This window comes from Platichthys flesus, chromosome 24 (genome assembly GCF_949316205.1).
Source record: "Platichthys flesus chromosome 24, fPlaFle2.1, whole genome shotgun sequence".
Taxonomy (NCBI): domain Eukaryota; kingdom Metazoa; phylum Chordata; class Actinopteri; order Pleuronectiformes; family Pleuronectidae; genus Platichthys; species Platichthys flesus.
The window spans coordinates 5,146,611-5,164,684 of NC_084968.1; the positions used below are offsets into that span (position 1 = coordinate 5,146,611).

The window sequence follows — 18,074 nt, forward strand, 5'->3', positions numbered from 1 at the left end:
TACAGCAGTAATTCACCGCAGCCATACACCACTGCTAACAGCATATGCTATCAGAAGAAATGAAAAGGCCAGATTTGGCAAATGATGAATTTGGTTAGTGTAAACTAAATGTAACTGTGTCTACATGTCGTGAAACACTTCCATGTGTATGCCAGCAGAGTGCGCTAGTGCTGCTCCTTGTTGACTGAGCTGAAGATGTATATTTAGAGAAAGCTTTGTTTCACCCAAAGAGAAATAAAAAAAATAACTAATTTCCATAACCATGATTACATTTGTCTGTATAATACATAACACTATTTCAAGTTGCCACAGTCGTGGTTATTATTGAGTTAGCGCAGCACTCTTAAGTGTCTGTGAGCTGACTTGATAGAAATCCTGTTTGTAAATATGTGTCTCATCAGACTGACAAGTAGTAGCTTCAGCCTGACTGAAGAATGAGTCATTTTTCATTCAGCAGTTAAAATGAATAGCCATGAAAACAAACCAGTGAGGAATTTCCACAAAGAGGCCGAAGCACCACAATGGAACTTAAAATATCTTGGAGGCAACAAGCGAAGTAGAATAAACAGACATCAGGGTAAGAATGGGACAGCTCCAGAGCCGTGCATTCTATGTGCTCTGCTTCCACTGTCTGCAGTAGAAACCCTTATCTAGTCCCGTGAGAGGAAATGTGACGGACCAATGGGAATCCTGGTGGATTCTAATGGCGCAGTGTCTTATTCCATGACATCAGTACGTCAGTTATTCTCGATCTTTATCTCTGAGAACAATCCACTGTATTGATGTAATTAGCAGTTGTGTTTCGCTGAGGATCTTACTGGTTCTGGAATATGCTGAGTGTTCCCTCATCACTTGTTGGTCAGAAAGTTTGTGAATGGAAGAGTTGAAACTGAGCAGTTACATTTAGGCCTGTGGTGTTTGGCTTTGTGGTTTTACCTGTCAGGAGAATTCCTATCTATGCAATGGAGAGATACTCGGATGCTCCTGTTTCAATATTGTTGTAAAGTCGGAGTTACTCTTAAGTATTTGATGTGGCACAATCACTGTGAAAGGGATATATTGACAGAAACTGAATATAAAACAATCCTAGTGATGTTTTAACTAGTGTGTTTCATCTCAGTTGTACAAAATGTTTTCTTTACCCTGGAATTGGCCCTTTTATGTTTTTATACTTTATATTTACATCAGGAACAGGTCCTCTCTACGGAGGCCGCCATGTTTTTTACAATAGTCCAAACTGGACAAACTGAACACCTTTTTAATTTTCAGACACCACTGAATAATTATTATATGAATACTGTATGTTACAGATATATTTTGTAATTGTTTAACATATGTGGGATAAAAAACATTACAGCCTACGACCCATAATAACTGACATTATCATATAACCAACATAACATAGATCTAATTTTAAAGCCTCCTCTGAGTTTCTCCTTTGTTTGTTTTCAGACACTTACTGAAGAGATGTGTGTGGAGCAGCACAGGGGCTGACCGCTGCAGACATGGTGACCCACCTTCTGCTGGAGGACCATGGTGTTCCTATGAACAGTAGGGACACACCTTTCAGACAGCAAGAGGAAAAGCTGTGGTCAGGATCCTGAAAACTGTGTGAGTCTACCACTGTATTTCTCCCAGTACTGCCTACAAGTGTTTTACATATTCACAGGCAGTACCAAGAGGATGTTTGGGTTTGAGACCGCTCTGGAAGCCTCATATAGTACCACAGGTATTAAAACAAAACTGCATATAGATGCAGAAGGATATCATTTGGGTTATTATTATTACTTCTGTTGTATCTTTTTTATTTATTTGTTTTTATATTACTATGTTCACACATTTGCCTTGATGTAGATATGAAAAAGTAATTCAAGAAAAGTTAAAGGTGATAGTATTCCTGTTGTGGTCTGTATGCTGTGATTGTGCTTTGGGGAACATTGAAGAATACATGATAGGCACTGCCATTGTTTGTTTATGGAATCTGTTTAATTGACATATTCATCCGTACATGTTGAAAACACCACAAATGTGAGTGAATGATCTTTTAATTCCTTCAAAGTGTAAATAGTTGCCACAAGATAAAACTCAAAACAAAGAAACCTTTCATTTAAATTCTGATTTTTTTATATTCTGTTTGAAAAGGATGATACCAAACACAGACATGGCCATGTTTTAAGAGGCACTTTATGTAAATATTTGACATCAGGATTGTCGTAGAAACAAAAACATAGCATATCACATTACATTTGATGAAAAAACAAAAACAATTTCTGTCTAGATTATTTGCGTGATTCTTTTTAGAGGCAAGATAATGATGTTATGTCAAACAAAATCCTAAAATCTATTTGGCATGTTTCTTAACATGTGCTCCTAGAATGTACACAGACTATCAGACTGTATTTTAGTAAGCTCATCAACACAGAGTTAAAGCAGATCACTTTGTTAAAGACATAAAAACATTCTCAGATAAAGGTGAAAACAAATGGATCAAGTTATCCATGACAGGATAATGAATCAATGTAATGAGGAGGATGTGCACTTCTCTAATCAGACAGCTTGTTGTCTCTCAGCTGATGTTAAATGACCCTTTGAGACTCTGTTGTGCCTGCAGACGTGAGATATCTTTCCAGGTTGGAGGAATATCAGCAGGCTTTACACCATGTTCTTTTGCAAACTCCTCATTGAACGTTGCCATTACATATTTCCAGTAGTCTGATGCCTGATAGCTTTCATCTGGAGGAATTTTCCAATCTGGGAAGATGTCTGTGTAGTTTTTGAAAGAGATCAATTTATCTTTAGTAGCACCACAGCAAAATAGGTTGTCACTCACCACTAATGACGAGCATATGTCAGTGGCTAGTTGTTCTGTTTGGTGCCAACTGTATCCATTCAGACCCTGTGGCCTATGCAGTGGAGCCGTATGCACAGAATGGTTCCCACCTCCGGACACACAGGCCACTGCACAGAAGGGACACTGTTTACCACATCCAATCACTTGTGTGAAAAGCTCATTCTGGGACTTGACATCATCACGTTTCAGTATCATCTGGATGTCTATTCTTTTAAACTTTTGCTTTAGAGCTTTTTCCATTTTATTCACAAACTCTGTGAACCATTGGGCAAACTGTTCCTGGTTTGCTTTGTTCAGCATCATGACATCACCAAGTGCATCCTGGGAAATGACCAGTGTATCACCAAGTTCCTGACAGAAGTTGTTAATGAATGTTTTCAAGTCAGCACTTGTTTTCTTTGTGGCCTTGTGGATTGCAGCCTTTATGCTGCTGATACTTGAGTCAAGATGCTGATCCACTAGCTCAAACATCTTAGAATCTTTTGATAAGTGCTTCACTGTTTGGTAGAGTATCCACTTCTTTACATGAACCTCATATGAGCCAATGTACCTTACGTACTTCCAAAAGCTGTGCTTTGAGAGCAAATCCAGTAAAATGTCATACTGGAAGGTGTCTCTTGTAATGAACTGTTGTTGTGTCCTCATTTCACGAATGATATCAGGACCCAGTTTACTGTAGACAAACTTTTCAACTGCAGGCTTCAAACATTGTTCGGTGAATTCTTCTGCCTTCTTCTGGCTCTGGTCTCGTTCATTGAACACATCTTTGAAACTATCACAAAACTTTTCTTTGTTTTTGTTCAGACATAAGTAAGGGTCATTCTCCTTTAGGAAATCTTCTTGCATTTTCTGAAAGTGTCTGGCTGCAATGCCACAGATGTGCTGTTTTAGAGAAACTTCAAACTCAATGTCTACGGTTCCATCCTCATGCTTTTGCAGCCTCTCATCAACTATGCGAAGGATCTCCTGGATGTAAGCATCAGAGTAGTTTGGGGTTTTTTTTGCATCTGCTTCGGGCACATCTGTTTTCACTTTTTCCATCACATACTGAAGGCATTCATCTATGATGTTGTCAGCTATCTTCTGTAGTCTGATGGGATCTTGAATGAGACGCCAATTGCTCGCCTTCTTTTTAGCTTTTTCAAACCATCCTTTGGCTATATATTTGAAAGGCGTTTCCCCACAATGTTGCAGGTTTGTTTGACTCAGTAATTCACGTGCAAGACTCCCTTTGTGTGTGAGATTTATTAATAGATAGAGGGAGACACTGTTAACGACATCTGTTGGCTCTTGTTTGGAAAAAGACAGTTTCTTCACTGTTTCTTTCCACATCTTATCAAATTCTTGGTTCAGTTCTTCCTCTCCCATCTGGACCTTTTTCTTTCGACATTCATCGATCAGTGCACACACTGCTTCTTCAATTTCTTTTGTGTGATTTTCTTTGATTTTTTGAACTTCTGTCTGTCCCTGTTTGATTTCAGCCGCTGCTTTGAGTTGACTATACACAGAGTTCTGCATGTCTAGTCGAAGACTCCTTGCACTGTTTGCAAAGTCCTCTTTGTATCTTTCTACGAGATGGACATGGCCGTCTTTTTGCTTGAAATAGTTTTTCAGTTTTTCAAGAAGCTCTTCCTCCAATTTCATCAGCTTTGTGGAGACTTCACTTTTCAAACTCAAAATGAGTTCTTTCATGTCAACTATTTTAGATTTGGAAGCAGGTGTTCCTAAATTTGAGATGGTTGTTTCGCCATCTATTATCCACTTGTATATGGATTCTTTGAAGTCCCATTCCCACTTGTTGAATTCTGTGCATAGACTCATGTATGCTTCAGCCACAAGACTATTTCTGAAGCTGAAGATGAAGTTTTCATGCTTCACTGCTCTCCACAGGCTTGACATCCACTCTTTAAACTTCAATATGTCATTAGCAGAGGACTCACAGTTTCCTAGTGTCTCTGTGATGTTTTTCTTGAACTGATATACTGCTTCACTGTACCCTGCATTGACAGGTGCCATTGGTGGGTTTCCATTCCAGAGTCCAGGAATGTACCAGCTCCCAGTTTCTGGGTTGTACTCCATGACATCAGTGAAGCACTTGTTCTTTTCTTTCTTCTCCATTTTGGCTGCTGCCTGTGTCATCTCGTTTAACTGATCCAAGAGCAGTTTCCTCTCTCTTAGGGTTTTCTCATTGGCTGAAACATCTGACACATTCTGGTGAACAAACTGACATTTAGGCTTTTTGCCCACCTCTTTCATCCTGAGAAACGCATGCACAACTATTTGTAGGATGTCCTTCATTTGTGTGGAATTCTCCATTGCAATATTGATAATGGTGATGTCACTCAGCCCCACAACAAGTGTTGCAAGCTCATTGTCGTGCTCATGGCTATCATCCAGTTGTGCGAGCTCTGCTGACTTTAAGCCCTCAGTGTCAATGATGACCATGAAGTCACAGTAAAGGTCTTTTTTGACATCTTCATTGATTCTGATGAGCAACATAAAAGCACCTCGAGTGCATCGGCCAGTGCTGACTGCAAACTGCACTCCAAACATGGTGTTAAGAAGAGTGGACTTTCCTGTGCTCTGAACTCCAAGAACTGTGACGACCAGTATCTTGTTCTTTGGAGACACCAGTTCATTGAGCTGGGAGAGAACATCACTCACCCATGTGAGAGGTATGTTGGATGCATCTCCATCTACAAGCTCCAGGGGAAATCCATCAAGCAACAATCCTGCACAGATTTGGGGCAGATGCTGTAGTTGTTTACGTGACAGATCTTGTTCTGGAAGGGAAACTGAAGCTTCATAAATCTGACCCATTTCACGGAAGAAGTGTTCAATTCCCAGTGAGCTGTTGGAAAGCTCTTTATCAATGACTTTGATGGCCTCTTTGTTCTCTTCATCTTTGCATTTTTCTTTGTACCGCTTTCTGAGGCCAGACAGTTTTTCTCGAGACAGGTTATCAAGGTTCATTCGCATCCATTTCAGGAAATAACGTCTCTCTATGCCTGGGCTTGATATTGCACTGATGAAGCACGTCATGGCATCTGACATGTTTTTAGAGCTTTGTTTCTCCCGAAGTTTTTCTTTCTTTTTCTGAATTCCTGCTTTGTATGTTTCTATGTCTTTAGATCCAAGATTTTTCAGTCGAAATGCTTCCTTCTCTAAAATTGTCAACTCCTTCCATATTTCGCCATGCAAGGGAAGCTGAGTGGCTTTGTAGTCAGGGATGTTTTTAATTTTTGATGTAATGGCATCTGCATGTTCCTTGGCAGTCTGACACTCTGGACAGTCTTCATCAACCAAGATTCCCAATTCAGGGGCAATGTCAGCCATCTTCTCAATGCACATCTTGTTCTTTGTGTTCTCAATAACATCGTTGACTTTCTTACGCAAACCTTTGACAAAGTCTGCATAATTTTTCTTGGTCTTTGTAATGATGTTGACTTTACTCAAGCCCAGCTTTGTTGCTACTGTTTTGAGAGCATCCATACTAAAGCATTTGCTTTGTTGGTTACCGACCAAAAACATCTCTGCCTTGTGGTGGAGGTTGGTTAGCAGCTTGCACTCAGGGTCCAAATTGTCAAAGAACACAAACACTGCTGCAGATGTCTGACACAAGAAAGAAAACTGAGTTTCAAATGAAGCAATGTCCCCACGAAGGTTAGCTACAGCTAATGGCTCACTGAAAATATCAATGTTTTTTTTGCCAGAAGGAAGGTACCAAGTTATTTCAGTCAGTCCATTGGATATTCTTCTTGGGAAGTCACCACACTCCATATCACAGTGAACAAAATAGTCATGGTACTCTTCAGAATTACTCAAAAGCTTATTAAGAATCTGTGACTTGGAAATGGAACAGTCCCCCAGTCTCACAAATGATATCATTGGAATTTCAGAGGGAACGATTCTTTCCTCAGTAAAACCCTTGGATTGTAAAAGGGACTGAGGTCTGTAGGTTTTAACAATGTCTCTCATGGCCCAAAGCATGAGTTTGCACTGATCTGTGTCACAATCTGGAAGCAGGAGAGGCACAGAAAACTGACACATGGACATTTTGAGGGCCATTTCCTGTTGCACAAACCCATCAGAACACAGGAAGAGAGCAGTGATTACATCAAGGGGGTTTACCATGTCACCTGAGTCTGTAATGTCACACAGATCATCAGAGTCAGATTCAGTAGCTTCTGTTGCTTCGTCATTGGATGATTCACATTCTGATGGTAAATTTCTCGCCGTCACATTAACCATCATCAGTTTCTTTAAGAAATACCATGGAAGATCTGAGTGGCACTTGGCAGGTTCATCAGTGATGGCCTTCAGGTCAATCTGAAGTATTTCGCTCAGTGTTAGCTTCTTTGTGTAGTGCTGCTTCAAGCCCAGATCCTCCAACAAGGTCTGCAGTTGTGTCTCTGTGGGCATGAAAACAATGATTATTAATCAGGCATACATCTGCCAAGATCCAAGTTCTATCTCAGCATGTTAAAGAGAGAGTGAAAACCTCCCCATAATGCCATATACCTGCAACTAAATTTAATGTGTTCCTCCCTGTTCCATACCCCATTCTTCCACTAAGTCTCCTGGTAATCTCACAAGTAGGGTTTGTGATTGGTGAGAACAAACAGACAAACAAACTAGATGTCTTTCAGTGTAGAGCTCATACTCCCACTAAGACCCAATGATCCCCTTACATTTGAAGCTAAATTGAATTTCACTCACTTACATATATCAATTCTCTACTTCTGTCAGATCTTTTCCATCAAGATCTATGAATTATTTCCTGGGTTTTGTTACCATCCTTGGTAAAGGTAAATAGGTTAAAGCATTCTACAAACATACAAACATATATTTAGGCCATATACCTTAGGGGCTGTTTGATCATATTATATTAGTGTCCCTGTAGTCAGGTAGGACCAGTAGTTAGACTACAAATCAGTAACGTTGATAGTATTTCCTGTGAAGTGCCAGTGCCAGACCCAATTTGTCGTTTTTTGAAGTGGAAAAACCACGTCTCTTTCTTTTCACTGTGTGTTTTTGGTCACATTCATGAAATACATATTACCTCTAATTTTACGCTCTCTAACTTGACCATTCATAAATAGCAATTATGTTTTTGTTGGTGCTTGTTTTGATACAGTTGGTCTTTTTTGTGAGAAGGTAGCGACTTTGTCATTGTAGTAGTGGACTGTAAAATTAATTTCTCAGAATATTTTTCTTCACAGACTAGAGTAATGAAGTCATATTTGACTCTCTAATAAAGCTGTCTGAATAATTAACATTTCAAAACAAGAATGTCACCCCATAGAGTGCATTTGCCCGACAAGGCCCAACAGTCTTCTTGAAACCCTGAAGCCAATTGGAATCCCCCTCGCATAAAGGAGCAGATACTGGTCCTGCTGCTGGGTTTATGCTCTTCCTGTTCAACTCTCCTCGAGCAACAGACTCATAAATGGAATAAAAAAATATCTCCTGATGAAAAGGCCTTGCCTAACACGTATAGAAGACACCAACAAAGGTCTCAAGAGAGCTTTCGGTGATAAGAGTCGACACAGGTGTTGATGTAATGTAAAGAAAAACAATAGATCTCCACAGCAGAATTTATGTGGCATCCTGACTCTGCCTGCTGCACCACCCTTCAGCTGAACACCCCGGAGATTTCTGTGATGTTGTGAATGTGTCAAAGCAGAGGATCTCCTGCTACCTGATTTGTTGATGGGCTCCCTGGCCACTGGAAAAGTTAATATGTAACTAACGTCTTTGTTAGAAGTTGACATTTGGTGCCACCATGTTAACTTAAAGTTTCAGCGTGTAAGCTTTAGTGACATCTAGTGGTGAAGTTCCATGCTGTAGCTGAACACCCCTCACCTCACCCTCACTTTCCAAACATAAAAGAGAACCTGTGGTAGATTCAGTTGTTATAAAAAACTCTAAAACAGTGTTTAGTTTGTCCGGTCTGGGCTACTGTAAAAACATGGTGGCCTCCCTAGAGAGGAGCCGCTCCTGATGTAAATATAAAGTATTTAAATATAAATGGCACTTTCTATGGTAAAGAAAACAATAATTTGTACACAGTATTGACAACATGAAGGATGATTCATTTCTGCCAATATATCCCTTACACCTGAATCTTAAACAATGGACCTTTTAAGAGAGGGGGCTTGTTTTTCCTGTACTGTTTGTTTGTTAATTGACTTGCTTTGGTGTCAAATCTAATAAAATTATTCATGAAATATCATAGATCTGTATTTATCATTGCGAATAGTCAAAAACTATATCCTTGAATATGCTCTAGTATAGTTTTGATATTAATAGATACATCACACATATAACCCGAATTATAAATAAATGGTGGTGGGTCTTACAGTTTAAATTTATACTGGCATGCTGTAAAGTTATAATAATTTCATGAACTAGTAGCATGAATAAAAAAGAAATGTTGCACAAATTGAGTATTTAAGACTGCATCATGCATTGGTGAGGCATCTCATTGAATGAATTTCTTGTTTTGAGATTAAATTCTTCACAATTTTTTATTGCAACTACTATTTTCTTTTACTTACGTGTATTGCCAGATGTTCCACTTGGAGTATTTCTGGTTCCAGTACTGCCCTGAACATCTACAGTGCTGGAGTCCTCCATGGTCCCACTGCCTCTGAGTGGGTCACTGCAGGGATCTGAAACAGTCCTCGTGCCTGAACAGAGAGGTGTTACTTCTTCTGGTGGAGAAACATCTGTCATAAGAGAAGAGAAAGAAATACCTCTCAGTACCTCCAGATCACACCATGTTCTTCTGTTCACTGGACTGGCACACTTACAGTTAGACTGTGTTGTTGAGGGATCCTTCTCCTCACTGTCCGGCTCAGGGAACGTATCGTTGGTCTCAAAGAACTCCTTGAAAATTGAGAAAAAAACAAAAAGCAGTTAATTGTAGTGTAATTAATCGACTCATTATCCTGTTCACGATCCCTAATGGGAAAATGTAACTATAAAAACAAGCTGTTTACCTCTTCCTCCCCTGAGCTGTCCATTCTGGGTCCAGTGTTAATTGTGTCTCACTCGGTCCAGATTATTAAATCTTCTTCTCTCTTAAAGTAATCAGAAACAAGTTGCATGTTTAGTTAAAGGCCAAGTAAAGTCAAAGAGCAAAACTCTTAGCAGAGTGCATGATGGGTAGAGGCCCTGAAACATGATAAATTAATCCAGTTTTTCACAATACAACAAAGCAAAATACTACGTTGCAAGTTCAAGTCCTTAATTCATTGGCCTGTTGCTTCATGAATTTACACTTTTATCATATTTAAAGTATTTTACATATTAAAATTATTGAATTGATTAAAGCAGTGATGTATAAGAGACGTGATACTGCTATAGTTGGTTGGAACTGGAGTTAAATTGAAAAGTTTTATCCTTAAAATTTATTACAATGCATCATATTTTATAAGCCAATCATGGTTTGAATGTCAAATCTACAACAGTAAAATAATAGCGAGAGCTGTCCTGCAAAAGAAAGTTGAGTAAAGAGTCCAGCTTTTACTGTAAAATACAAGGAACTTAACGGAAGTCATTATTCTTTGGTTCTTTTTTCTACTTTGAATGTATTTATTTATCTGGTTATTTAATTATCTAACCATAATGTTGTCTAGTTGACATGAAATAACACAAATAAATCACAAAAACAGTAAAACAAAACAAAAAAATTAAGAAACAGGGAGTAGACATAAACATTTATCAAAATAATACCATATCACAAAGCTTTGAATCTCGAAGGGAAATGTGGGATTCAAGTTCGAGGGCAATTGGCTGTCAACTCCATTATAAGTGGAACCTGTTCCGTGGAACCAGTTCTGCCAACATTGGTTCATTCATGAGGGAAATCTAAAGGTAACACTACAAACACCAGGGGGCGCTGCTAACCAAAAACTGGCAATGGGTGCAATTCACCGCTGTGAGAGTGCATTGACTTCTATAGTACAAGGTTCATTTATTCATCATTAGGCAACATAGATTTGTATAACAAAGTGCTAGGTGTGGTCCCTTTAATGCTTAACCAATTGATAATAAAGTAAATAATTAACTGTATTATATTGCACTTTAACTGGGTGAAAATGTGAAGGACAAAATAGATTGTCAACAAATTTAATAAATGTTAAATGTCCTTTATTTTGCGGTTATTCCAGTTACAGTAGATAATAGATCACATAATGTAGACAACTGATTTAAAATGAGAGAAAACGAGACGTGAGTCAGTTTGGAAGCTTCAACATCAGAGCTTCAGAAATGAATAACACAATACATCTATCTGGGACGACTACGATATTTGTTGTCAATGCACAGGAGTTAGATGCTTGAGATTTGAGAGCTTAAGCATGGGAATTCAGAATAGCTTGTTAGTCAAGGGCTTAAAAAGTTTGACTGTACTGAAGTTTGACAGTTCGAAAGAGACACCCTTTAATGGGTGGTGTAATATTGTAGGACGATAATAACAATCCACTTAACCCGTCAAGCAGAAACACATTTCCTGCTTGAAGACTCACGTTGCCACATGCCAAGTTTGTATCGGCAGTATCAGGACGCAATGCTTGTCCCTTGTTCAAATAATAATGGTTGTTCTCTGACAAAATAACAGATAAAACATTATAGGAACTCACCTTTGTAGAGATCTGCCACAGTCTTTCATCCAGGATTCGATGGTGTCCTGCAGCTATAGATATAACATCACACTTTGCTGCATATGCCAATACAGATCTGTGCTAGCAGACACCCTCCTTTTATTCTGTTGGTCAAAACACTTTCACTTTTGGTTTGAACGTGTGATTTCCCAGAATAAGACGAAGAGAAGTTTCCAGGAAATGAAAAATATGGCAGTTGATAAAACCTCAGCTGTCTTGGGGTGTCCTGTTCCCTGTGTTTCAGAATTCATTTGTGAGGAAATCAATGTAGACCAAGCAGGAATCACACAATGTTATACACAAATATAGACTAAGAAAGTCAATTCTCTACAATCGATTTTGTGAAAGTGTAAGTAATTTTGGATTCCAGCTGCTGAGCCCCACTCACACGTTAACAGGACTGAGTTCTTAGGTTTGCAACATCTCAACACTGATGTTTTCTTTCAGACAAACATTTGTTTACTTCTCTGTAAAGGTGGAAAGAATCAGGTTGACGGCTTGTTTCACTCCTAATGTCTGATTTATTGAATAAATAGGCACAAAGGGAACATGTCAACATGATGAATAAAACAATCACACTTCAAAAGGTCTCAAGGGTTCAGTGTGTGAGGGAGGGGGGGGGTGACACCATCAAACTGTGCCCCCCCCATAGCAGTCTATAGAGCGATTTATTGACTAATGTCCCCTGTGTGTTTCGTTTGTAAACAGAAGTTGATCCACTGTCTGAAGTAGAAACCCTGTGGTGTTTGGCTTTGTGGTTTTACCTGTCAGGAGAATTCATATCTATGCATTGGAGAGATATTCGGATGCTCCTGTTTAAATATTGTTGTAAAGTCGGAGTTACTCTTGAGTATTTGATGTGGCACAAGCACGGTGAAAGGGATCAATTGACAGAAACTCAATATAAAATAATCCGTGTGATGTTTTCAGTCATGTGTTCCATCTCAATTGTACAACATTTTTTATTTACCCTGGAATGGGCTCTTTTTATTTATTTTTTTTTACAGTAGTCCAAACTTGACAAACAGAACACTTTTTGAATTTTTACGACAACTACTACAGGTTCTCTCTCATGTTTGGAAGGGGAGGGTGAGCTCAGGGGTATTCAGCTGCAAAATGAAACTTCACCACTAGATGTCAATATAATTCTACACACAGAACTTTTAACACATTAAGCATGCTTTTCCCTAACCTCAATTGTGTTAGTGTGGTTAATGTTCTTACTGTGCTGTTGCATCAAATGTGGTAATGTATCACACCGGAGCATGTGATGCATGGCCCATCAGATAATGATTTATTTGTGGTATGATGACTTCCTTAGTTGGCTCTTTTCAACATAGACAGAGAGATGAATTAAAACCAAAGCCTACTTAGATTATTGAGGTTCTTTTTTTTAAATATATATCAGTAACCACCTCCAGTGGGCAATCTTTACGATCTCCCCCCTTCCACTGCCAATAGGATATCATGGTAAATGGTAAATGGTTCTGTATTTATATAGCGCTTATCTAGTATTGTTGACCACTCAAAGCGCTTAACAGTACATCATCCGGATAATGTTTATTTATTTATGTATTTCTTAACACAGTTCAGGAATTTTGTCAGTCATATCTGGTTCATGGCAAAATGTGGAATAAATTCCCCCTACAATATCCTCTCTGTGATGGAATATTTGCACACAGTGACGCACATGTGATTTAATATTTTTATGGATATGCTTTGGGAAAAACCATAATCAGTTAATTGTGACATGAAGCATGAGACCAGTGTTTATGATCATTTATCAGTAGCAGGATATTTGCCTATAGCTTTTACCAAATTAGTTTTGTCGTCTAAATCCAACAACATGCTACACTGAGGATGTGAACCCATTTCTCCATTGTTAAAGTCCCACAGTTGCAAATCCACCTCGCCACAATCCTACTACTACTGTGCAGTAAATGTATATGTCCCTCCATAACCGAGACAAAACCAAATAAGGTGAAGTGAAGTGAAGCCTGACTTTGTTTCTGGATAGCGGGAGGAAGTAGAGATGCCATCCATTTATATTCATTACAGTCTATGAACAAGACACTGCAATTGTTGCAACTGGGGAGTCCCCCCACTCATGTATTGTTGGTCCACCTGGTTATGCCATCTTATAATGCGGTTCTGATATTCTGATGTCTGCCAGAAAGGTTAGGACCAATTCCCACGTTGCCTTTTGTGATTCTAATGACTAACTTGGCTTGTCTTATTTTAAAGGTGGTTCCCCCCCCCCCCCCCCATAATTCTGGGCAGAAGTCCCAAACGGTTTTGTTGATAACATACCCAGTATAGTGTATGTGCTTTTTCAGCGCAGCCAGGAAGTTGTGAGAAGATTATGCTGTGAAGAAGACAAAAAAATCCCCAAGGTGGATTAGATAAGAAAGTGACAGGAGTTTTCGTTGGATGCAAAACAAGACACAGGGGGTAGTCCACACGCTGAGGTCACGTTGGAACAGATGGTGGTGAACCTTTTTTCCTTCAAGGGTCACTTAAATTCTCAGGACATGCAGAGGGGTCCTCTGTGTTAGTCGCACCCAAAAGGCAAGTTGGGCCGGATTGGAAATGTCTGTTTCATGGACATCTTGTGTTTTCACAATGTCACTGATCTGCTACTGATTCAGTTTAGCTGCATATTTTCAACTGTATAGGAAATCAAGATTGGCCTTTTTCAAATCACTGCTATATATGCTGAAGGGACTGTTTGACTATTTTATTTTATTTCTGTTAGGAGTTTTATTTATTTTGTATTTCTCAGATTTGGGGCCAGATCAAACTGTCTGGTAGGCGACATGTGGTCCAGTGGCTGCCCCCACCCCCCCCCACCCAAGGCTGCATTGGAATATACTGTATTTTGTGGTTTCTATAGGTGCAAATGGAGAAAGTTAAATTAGAGCAAGGTATGGGGTAGACATTGAGCCCTAGAATAATGCTTTAGTGTTTTTACTCCACTTACTATGGCTTTAAATTCCGAAAGCATACACATCCACGAGTACTCAGATTATCACTTAATGTTAGGTAAATTAGCTTTTGTATTTGTTTTGCTGGAACATGAAAGTGTCAATAACCCAATTTGACAAACTTAGAAAGTGAACGTGTGCACATTTGAGGAGAGAGGCTGTCAATTTGACATTTCTGCTGGAATACAAATGGAGGTGAAAGGTAGAGTTGGAATATAAAACCTACAGAGTGTGTGTGTGTGTGTGTGTGTGTGTGTGTGTGTGTGTGTGTGTGTGTGTGTGTGTGTGTGTGTGTGAGAGAGAGAGGTGGGGGTTAAGTGAAAATGACAAGTGATGACAGAAGGTGTGAGACAAGGTGCAGTGAGGCCGGAAAATACAACCACACTAGGCAGCTTGGCCACAGAAAGAGGAACCGAAGAGAATCACATGAAGAGAGAAGACATAAGTAAATGGTCTGTATTCATTTAGAGCTTTTCTCGTCCTGATGACAGCTCAAAGCCCTTTACAGTACAGTCTTCCATTCACTGCAGCTCTTTTCACTATGTGAAAGGACAATTTGGGGTTCAGTATCTTGCCCAAGGACACTTGGGCAAGCAGAAATGGGTTGACTGGGATTGCATTGCCAACCTTCTGCTTAGAGGACAACCACTCTAACCCCTGAGCCACAGCCGCCCAAGTTGGGGGGCAAAGAGGGAAAAAGGGGAACATATAGTTGGGTAAAGATAATATGTAGAGAGCTAAATGTCAGTTTTTAAGGCAGGTATGGTTCGGTCCTTTTCAACAGCAATGCCTTGTAAATGAGCCAGGAATGTGAGTAAGGATTGTATTCTAGATAAAAAGAGATTACTTGTAGGTCTTGCGAGACTGTGTAAGACACCTTCTCCTGCTGTGGCTCTATTGGTGTCGATGTCAGTTATACCTCTTTTTCACCAGAATGAGCGGGTTTACGCAGAGTTTAAAATGTAGGTAAACCCACTAACCAAAAGGCCATTTTCTCCTCTCTCATCACCAGTAGAGTGTTGTCTTCTAAAATGTGTATGTGTTGACTATTGCGTAGATTGCAGCTATCATTGGTGCCCAGGAAATGATTCATAATATGATGTTCCATATGACGTTTTGGCCTTAGACAATGTTATGAAGTGAATTCAGTGATTGCCTTGACTTTGACTCTGGTGCTGCCTGCAGGGTAACATATAGGGTTGTGAGTGAAAATCCTATTTGGGTGGATTTGTCATCCCTTAACATTTCCTCCTGCGTCACATGCTCTATGGATTTTGCCTGAAAAATTAACAACATACCCATGAACCTTTTGTGTACTTAAGTTTTGTGTGCCATCATGGTAATGCTAAGCTAATATCGTTACTATGGTGGCTAATATATCCACTTAAAATCAATGTGTGGCATTTTCACTGTTTGCATGGGCGTATTGTGGCTAAACCATAGACTGTTTCATTTTAGGCAGCTCTTATCACACTGATCTGATGTCTGTTTAAATAAGTTCCCTAATAAGTTATTGATGCAATAAAGAACGAGGTGTAATGTCATGTTTGACTAACTCACGACGGGTCAAGCCCAGTTTAAACACTGGGATATACACTTCCTTTAAATCGTGTTAATCCAATTCTAGCCGGAAAAGTTGAAACTGTATCTCCTTACATTGGCCTATAAGAGGAGTGTTCTTTACAGTTACACAACTCGACTATCAACTCCACTGTCCTGGAATGCTCTCCGCACTCGTGGCCATCACTATGGGATCACCGTAAGTTCAACAGAGTGATAAGACTCTCGTCAGCGTGGATGCCTGCAGGCTGAAACAATAACTTCCGACGTCGTCAGTGGCTACTGTCTTGGCTCCTGCGTCGGCTCCTGTGTCTCTTACAGTCGGTCCCTCATTCTTTTATGTCAGCTTCCTGTCTCGTGTCGCGCCCTTTTTATATACAGTCTATGGTCGCGCCAGAGAGGTAGACCGCGCTGGCAGCCGGCCCAAATCCTTGAGAGAAAGGAAAGCACACACAGGAGAACACTCTGGTGTAAACAGCAGGGCACTTTCGCTGCCTTCTATAGTAAATTAAAGCCTCTTCCTCAGTAGGTTCTCTGCATCACCCGTGGGGTTTGTTTCCTACTAGTGCGGTACACACAAAGAGCATTTGGGTTCATCCCCGACTTTACATCACCCGTCCGCTTTTAAATCACCTCAATAACTGTGTCCCAGTCCAACCAAGGAGTCACTGAGACTGGACTCCCCTGCCCCCGCACTCCCCACACATCCCTGACCTCCCCCAAACCCCTGCCCTGGTCACGGAGCATGGCTCGCAGCACGTACCTTGTCTCCCTCTCTCCTGTCTCTCTCTCGCTCATGTTGGCTCAGACATAAGCAAACAGCCCTTTGAGCCAACAGTGCAACAATCTGTCAACATTGTCCTACGCATAGTACTGCGGTAACAATATGGTGTTAAAGCTGACTCATATCAGAAGAATAGATCTGAAGACTCTGAAAAGAAAGTATAAAAAATGACCTTACTTAAAAGAAGAATATGACCTGCATATGTCAGTGCCTTTTAAAAGCTCATTAGTCCTTGACTTAGCGTATCACATTTTTTAACATCCATAAGTGTTTAAGAGACACCTTTAGTTACAAGGTAATATCATATCTATATACATAGATATATATATACATTTGTCACACTATAATGCTAATTTCAGCATTTCATGATATTTTCAATCATTTCCTTTGTCCGTGTGGGCACTTGTTTTAGCACATGCATGTGTACATGCGCGCTTCACGTGCACTTCACGTAGACGTATCACATAGTAAGAGTGGTAATGTGTAAGCTTTTATCAGCATTTCCAAATATGTGTGTCATAGGAGTGTTTACCTTGTAGGCCCCTGATAATGCATATGCAAACATATTTGTACTTCCTGTCCGATTGGAAAAGCCCCCTGTAGCTCCTGGAAGACCCCCCCCCCCCCTCCCCCCCTCCCATCCCCATATGCCCCCACCCCGACCATGACACACACACCTAGACTTCCAGGAAATTTCAATACATTGCCTTCGTGCTGACATCAAAGGTCAGGATGGGAACACATCTCCTCCGTCTCCATCAGCCTCCATCTAGAAAAAAGAAAGGACAGAGCACAGAGTACAGAAGAAGCACATATATATGAGAAATATAAAGACAGGTGACGGATTAAAAGGGGAAAAGAAACTACTTTAAAGGTGCTGTATGTTTTTTGTGCCGCCGAATATGGGATCTCGTGGGTGGAGGTGGTGGTGTGATTTCGTTGTTGAGTAAACGAAGTTTGATGCTGAACGTGTAATGTTTCTGCAATCATATGTTTTATGGTCTCAGGTTATATCGTAGCTGGTTGGCCTGGTTCCAGGGCTTAAAACTCATTTCATCTGGATTTTATGGAATGTCAGTGGAGATAATGAATGGGAAATTTACTTCCGGAATTCCAAGCAGCATAATCAGAGCCTCCTGATAGACAGAATGAATGATCATTAACGTTGCAAATGATGTCACCAACATCTTCTCATCCCACTGTCAACAATAATTCCAACACTGTGG

General features: G+C 40.0%; 1 protein-coding gene across 2 annotated transcripts; it reads right to left on the reverse strand.

Moving 5' to 3' along the window:
- Positions 1 to 1,964: 1,964 nt before the first annotated feature.
- LOC133949772 (interferon-induced very large GTPase 1-like) lies at positions 1,965 to 14,325 on the reverse strand. Of its 2 annotated transcripts, XM_062383753.1 has the most exons (5): positions 11,500 to 14,325; positions 9,856 to 9,936; positions 9,667 to 9,742; positions 9,412 to 9,582; positions 1,965 to 7,263 (listed from the first exon to the last, which is right to left on the reverse strand). In XM_062383753.1, the coding sequence occupies exons 2-5, from the start codon at positions 9,877 to 9,879 to the stop codon at positions 2,567 to 2,569; spliced, it is 4,968 nt and encodes a 1,655-aa protein (XP_062239737.1). In that variant the 5' UTR covers positions 9,880 to 9,936; positions 11,500 to 14,325; the 3' UTR covers positions 1,965 to 2,566. The 2 variants fall into 2 exon arrangements, with proteins under 2 accessions (XP_062239737.1, XP_062239738.1); XM_062383754.1 differs by lacking the exon at positions 11,500 to 14,325 and having other exon boundaries at positions 9,856 to 11,480.
- Positions 14,326 to 18,074: the final 3,749 nt, after the last annotated feature.

What these genes read in the sequence shown, in the direction of transcription:
- LOC133949772 (XM_062383753.1), bottom strand. Translation starts at nt 9,879, where the DNA reads ATGGACAGCTCAGGGGAGGAAGAG. An exon ending in CTCAACAACACAGTCTAACT is followed by an intron (nt 9,583 to 9,666) that starts GTAAGTGTGCCA and finishes CTCTTATGACAG; the next exon opens with ATGTTTCTCCACCAGAAGAA. An exon ending in TGGAACATCTGGCAATACAC is followed by an intron (nt 7,264 to 9,411) that starts GTAAGTAAAAGA and finishes TCATGCCCACAG; the next exon opens with AGACACAACTGCAGACCTTG.